This window comes from Coptis chinensis, chromosome 7 (assembly GCF_015680905.1).
Source record: "Coptis chinensis isolate HL-2020 chromosome 7, ASM1568090v1, whole genome shotgun sequence".
NCBI lineage: Eukaryota > Viridiplantae > Streptophyta > Magnoliopsida > Ranunculales > Ranunculaceae > Coptis > Coptis chinensis.
This window is the reverse complement of record NC_141462.1, coordinates 37,231,243-37,237,710: the sequence shown is the minus strand read 5'-3', so window position 1 is coordinate 37,237,710 and position 6,468 is coordinate 37,231,243. Positions and strand designations below refer to the sequence as shown.

The 6,468-nt window shown below is 38.2% G+C and overlaps 1 protein-coding gene across 1 annotated transcript; it reads right to left on the bottom strand.

The window, feature by feature from the left end:
- Positions 1-2,085: 2,085 nt before the first annotated feature.
- LOC147487380 (putative pectate lyase 12) lies at positions 2,086-5,076 on the bottom strand. Its single transcript, XM_086571570.1, has 4 exons — positions 4,759-5,076; positions 3,784-4,684; positions 3,460-3,665; positions 2,086-2,309 (listed from the first exon to the last, which is right to left on the bottom strand). Exons 1-4 carry the CDS (start codon positions 4,890-4,892, stop codon positions 2,102-2,104), a joined length of 1,449 nt encoding a protein of 482 aa, XP_086427696.1. The 5' UTR covers positions 4,893-5,076; the 3' UTR covers positions 2,086-2,101.
- Positions 5,077-6,468: the final 1,392 nt, after the last annotated feature.

Here is a 6,468-nt window from a genome sequence, read left to right as displayed (position 1 = left end):
TGGTGTGAGTCATACTCGATTGGGAGTTGACGCGGTAGTCCCTATTTCCGGTGGTGGGAAATGCAAATAAGATTTTGGCAATGATTACATCCGGTGGGGTGCGTTAAATCGGCCAAGTGTTCAGATTGAATTATCTTCGCTCGCATTCACCTACTTGTAAGGAGTCGCCAAGATCGGTCTTGGAGGTCGGGTCGTTGAGGTCGCTTTGTGCTTCGCCGTCACAAAACACACCTACTTGTAAGGAGTTGCTCACAGATCGGTCTTGGAGGTCGATGCGTTGAGGTCGCTTGTGCTTCGTCTGCAATGTTCCTTAGTGGGGATATTGCTCCCCTACAATTATAGCTCGGTGGAGCTCCCTAACTCGTGCACGATGATGAATCCCATCACCATATGGAGCTTCCAAATGGAGTACTTCTCCACTCATCCAAAATCTTCGACCAAAGAAATAATTGTTTCTACTAGACTATACTACCTAATTGTTTCTACTAGTTAGCCTCCTTTTAATGTCTTCAGCCAGCACCATCTTACTATCAAATTGTACCTGTGCCTTCACATTGGAATCAGTGCCTTGCATATGAAGTAAATTACTCAGTCTCGTCACATTTTGACAACAATCTCCATTTTTCCCAAAAAGGCTTGGGCATATGTTATGACATAATTACATCTTTGAGTCCTTACTATAATAGTATAATTTATTCTTTATTATAAATGTCTTCTATTTATTCAGTGTTCAATTTCATACTCTTTAGTTTATGCTCATATGTAACCATGGACAATTGAACCATTATGTTCCACGATGTTTTATCATATTCAATCAATACAAACATGGGAAATCTTCAACTTATCAGCACATTCCATTTCCCAATTTTCTTCTTTACTTCAACATCTATTCTCATTGCAAGAACAAGGTGATTGCGACAGCATTTTTGACGTAAATGGACAAAAGATATTGTATCGTTTGAATCTACTCAACACATCATTCTCACTTCCAAACCTTGAACGTATTATCCCTTAAGCTACAGTGACCAAAACATATCCTTTCACAATTTTTTCACTTTCTTTGCTGTCTATTCATAATTGCTAAAATCCTACAGAGATTTTGTCCTTGATTTTCATAGCTTAAATTCTTGAGCCTAGCCATACAATTACTTTTTCTCAATTAAAAAAGCAGGAAAATAAATTAATAGTCGTACGATTTATTTCCAAACATGTAACTTACAGCAATAACCCTTTCAATTAACAAAATTATTCTCCTCACCCCTCTTTTAATATCCTCATTTTTTCTTTTTCGTCTCTTCATTCCAAACCAAGAATTCGCGATTTCGTTCACCGTCTAACCACTTTAGACAACAAGCAACACTCAAAATCCTAGTTATGCTTCTCACCTTCCACTTATGCTTTTCAAATAATATTAGCAAGAACTATTTCTTATAGCACATGTGCTTGCATCCTAGTTATTCATTACCGACTCCCTTCACACATATTAAACACCAAAACAACATTTTTAAGAGTTGGGTGTTTCTTAAAACACAATTCTAAGCCATAAAAAAAAAACACGACTTCATCTTAAAGAAAAACAAACAATGCTTATAAAATATTAAAATGCAGAGCAAGAGAAGAAGCTTTCTTGGCTCATAAACCATTGTATTTTTCTGTTATTTGACGGTTGTTGACCTGGACCTAATGGGTACCCATCTAATAATAACTAGAATCCATAACCAAATGTCCAAACCCATAAGTTACCTATGGGCCATTGTGATCACTGATGAGTAATAAAACGAGGCAAACATATTTTTCTTTTTCATTCATGCAAACATATATGGAAGTAAGAAGCTCATGAAAACGGGGTACACATACACTGTACACTTCAGTGCTTCAGTTGAGGGAAGCTCTACAATTCTATCCCAAGGTGAGCGTTGAGAAATGACTCGAATGAGAATTAGTAGGTACCCAGGCAGGAGTTAGAGGCCCATTCGAGACTAACAGGTTAATCGGGCCTAGGCATTTTCTGTAGTTCGTACTTTCTGTTAGTTGCTAAGCTTTTCTTCATAGTAATACAGTACAACTATGATTTCCTTCTGTCAATTTAATAACTACAGTATCATTGATTCAATTGAGTAATGCTGGTACTGATGGTATACAAGCTTAACAACATTAAACACAAAATTAAACTAGAGGACAATGTTGGCGGGGCACTGCTCGCAAAATACATTCCAAAGAAGTCTGAGCTTTTTCCTCCTCCACCACCAACCCCGCTTGAACCACTACCGTCGCTGAATCCAGGGCTCCCCATGCTCGCACCGTTATCTCTGTTCCATCATATCCAAATGCATGTTACGTAAATATATATATATATCAGTTAAAAAGAATATGTGGAATGAAATGCAACCGCCCCCGCCCGTCCCAACAAAATCCAAAACTACAACCCCTCACATGTCGACCGACACATTTTTATACCTTATTCTAACAACCTCAACTACCAGGAAAAACAATGAAATCAGACATGGAAAAACATCTTCATGTTAAATTCAATTGACCAAAATTATGTTCCTACAATCCTAGTATCCTACCAGGCTACTCTATACAGCTTTCACATTATACAAGCTACACTCCAGCCATATTGAGACTCCAAAAAAATCTGTCTACGAGACAATGTCACCCTCACTTCCTCAAATGCGCGCTGTAAAACTCCGACTGACCATCATCCTAGTTTCGAAAAAGAAGGACAACTTGCTACAGCCTACATGCTGGCCATTGATGTGTAGTCCTCCTTAGTATCTAAAAGAAAATGTTGTGGGTCCAGTAAAAACGGCTGGCACGCAGCATAAAGCGAATAAAGTGAGTTCAGAACTTCGCATTCCCACGTATAGAACAAACAGCCTACTCCATGTATTCATGTTAAAAAATACCATAATTTTATACTGACACAGACAATCAGGTGGTCCTAGGACCAAATCAAAAAATAACTAATACGACCCCAACAAACGCCACGTGGATGATGATTTGAGTCTAAGTCACCCAGAAATAGCTAACCCAACTAAAAGCAGTTTAAGAAGTGACCTCATAATCTAATTATCCACAATTAGCAGAAGAACAATGATGGTGGACCCTCTAATTAAGAGTGGGTCCAGAAAAAGGACTTTAGTAAGCACTTGATGGGTTGTAAGTTGTAACCAGATTTACTAATTTTATCCTAGGGGACCACCAGATCAATCAATTTTTAATTCTCCCAAAGTGAAAGAAAGCGACCTTTCATACTCCAGTCTAATATGCAGGCTGTAAACCTGTGAGGCTGGGTGGCTAGATATTGAATGCAAACGTAAGCACGTATCTCGATGTTGGACCTAAATCAACCGGCACTGTTATGCGTATTACGTGACAATGATAATGTGGTCCACTGGTCCTAAGCACAAACACAAAAACAAATTACAAAAAGGAGAGAGGAGAAAGGTGAACAACCTGCTGCCACCCATGACACCAGCATTCATGGTTAACCGATCGATCAAACCAGCTGATTTGGGCTCCACACTAGATGCCTTGGAGTACTTCATCCCAACACCTGATCCAGATGGAACGAAAAATGCTCCATTCACCATTTCATCTCCATCTGATCTCCAATCCCAATCAGACCACTCCCCGTCTTTCGTTTCCACTCTTTTCGTCACCTGTCCCACCACAGTCCCTACTTGGTTTAAATATATAACTAATGACTAAAGACTAAACTAACACCATAAAAGCACAAACGTGAAAAATTAACCCATCACAAGAAAAAATGTTACCAACCTCTTTGGCATTAGGGTCCGAAGGAGCAGTGTACCGATTACCCTGACTATTAATAGTAGGATTACCACTACCACCAATAGCATACATTTCCCACTGAGTAAAATCATTATTAACCACATGAAAATAACCACGCCTGCACCTCGGCATTCTCTGAATCAAAGCTTCACCAAAGTGATTAAACGCAATAGTAACTTGCATTCCAGAATCAGGTATATAATCATCACTATGCCCCAATAACATAACTTCATCATGGTGCGAAAAATAGTTATTCGATATTGTAATCCCACTGGATCCCATTATAGCATCGATCAAACCATCTGTACAGTAACTTAACGAACAATGATCAATCCAAATCTTACTCCCACCAAAAATCGAGATCCCATCTCCATCTGACTTAGTCCTGCGCCCATAATGCGTAGTACTAGACCGCACATTTGCCACGGGTGATGGAACACAATGATGAATGTGAATATTATGAATGATAATGTTACTAACATACTGAATTGTTATACACCCTCCGCCCACAATATGCACATTTGCGCCACGACCATCGATAGTTTTATAGCTGTTCACTATAAGTTCTTCTTTGAGTGTGATAAGCATATTGCCTGAGAAAACTATCCATAGTGGGTCGTCTTGAATAACGGCGTAACGGAGAGTGCCCGGTGTGGGATTAACTGGGTCATTGTCTGATGAATCTGTTACTTGATAGATCTGACCTCCTTTCCCACCTAATGCATCTTGGCCAAAGCCAATAGAACAATCAGCTAGTCGTTGTCGATTATTAGCCCAATTTGTTGAATCACATTTCCAGCAATCATCTATTGGGTTACCAGTTGGACATGAGGAAGAAGAACTTTCGCCCAATGCTTGTCTTCTTGATATAGACACATTCACTCTCCTGCAAAGAAAAAAAAAATACAAAATTTAGTGTGAAATAATGGACTAAAAAGGGGGAACCCATTTTGTGTTCACCTTTCAACTTGGAGAACAACAGATTCAGGGTTGGGATGTTGGTGAAGAAGAGTGAGGTTGAAAGGGGTAGCTTGAATAATGGAGGAAATGAAGGAAAGAAGACAAAAAATGAGAATGCAGGTTTTAAGGAACATCTTTAATGGGGGCTGTAAAACCCAAGTTTTTAGTTCTTGGGTTGAATACTTGAATGAGGTTTTTAATAAAGATTCAAGTGTTTTGGGTATTAAGGTGTAAATAATATATAATAAGTAATGTTTGGGTATATAGGTGTCAGACAATATTTTTCTCTTTTAGTTTAGTTTTTTAGTTAACTACTCTGAAAAGAGTGTCAAAATGTTAAAGTGAAAGATAAAACATAGACAAAGATTACATTAAAACTGTCGGAACTGACGTAATTTCAGAAATCCAACTACTTGAAATAAATTTCTTGTATAAACGCAAAATTTGTTCATTACTAAATTTGCGCCTAATTATGCTAATTTGGAAAAATATATAGCAATAATTTGGCTTTTCAGTTTTCGCATATATGATTTAACTGATAAATTTGCTTGTGTTCATCTTGCTCCAACTCTGTATTTCGTTTGTGTAGGATCACGTTCTTCCTCCGTCCTCATCCAATGCTATGGTGCATCGATGCCTTAACGGATAATTTTTTCAGGTTGTTGCGCCTTAAAAACGCATATGCCAGGGTGTTCCTTTCGGGTGATGCTAAACTGACTAACTGGAACTTTGGGTCTCTCTTTCCGGCGGCATAGATTCATGATTTCTGCATTGACAGAGTTGCTACAGTTGCAGCGTGGTGCCGACGGGTGATGATTTCCATGGCTTCAAGATTCGGCAAAGGGATGCTGATTGGAGATGTTCTTAGGGTCAGATTGGTTATGCTTTGTAATATCTTTGGTTTACTTGCTTTTTGTAAGCTCTGTGATTTGTATGGTTCGTTTTATTATGAATAATACAACCAGCAATTTCTATCGAAAAAGAAAAAAAAAATGGCAATACTGGAATTATTTCTACATTAAAACTAAGGAGATAAATGGGGGCCGGTCTTCAGAAAGAGGGGCCTGCTTCTTTTTTTTCAGCCCATAGTGAAGGGTCTTCTCGTTTTGGCATCATTTGTCTATTTCAATCACATTCACATAGACGGCCACCACTCCTTAGTCCTTACGGACCTGAATAATCTGCTCCAATCATGTTCCCTGAAAGCGCTCTCAAAACTCAAACAAATCAAGCAATGCAAGTTCATAACCTGCTACAAAACCAATCAAAAGATTTAATATGTGAATGCAAGACAAGTGGGACCAAAAAGTTTCCTATATGTATTAATGGTAAATACAAATAATGTAACTCTAAAATGATTGAAAAGTATGGCTCGATAAGAATTGTAAATGTTCTGCTGAAGAATGTTTCCTTCATAACCTTATGGGTGACGTACAGTTTGCTCGAAATAGTACGCATCTGGTTCGGAATATGTTTTCATAATGAGTTATCCCTTATGAGTGAGTATTTTGTTGTGAGAATCAAAGATTTTTTTTTTAAATAACAGTACAGAATGACAAGCAAATTGAACAACTGTGTTAGCAATCGTATCATGCAATAACCTGGCATGAGGCCCAAACGCGTTCTACACAGCTACACAAGGATGACATCACCTCAAATACCTTTTGTCAATGCATTTAGATTAAAAGAAAACGGGTTTATATTGCTAAC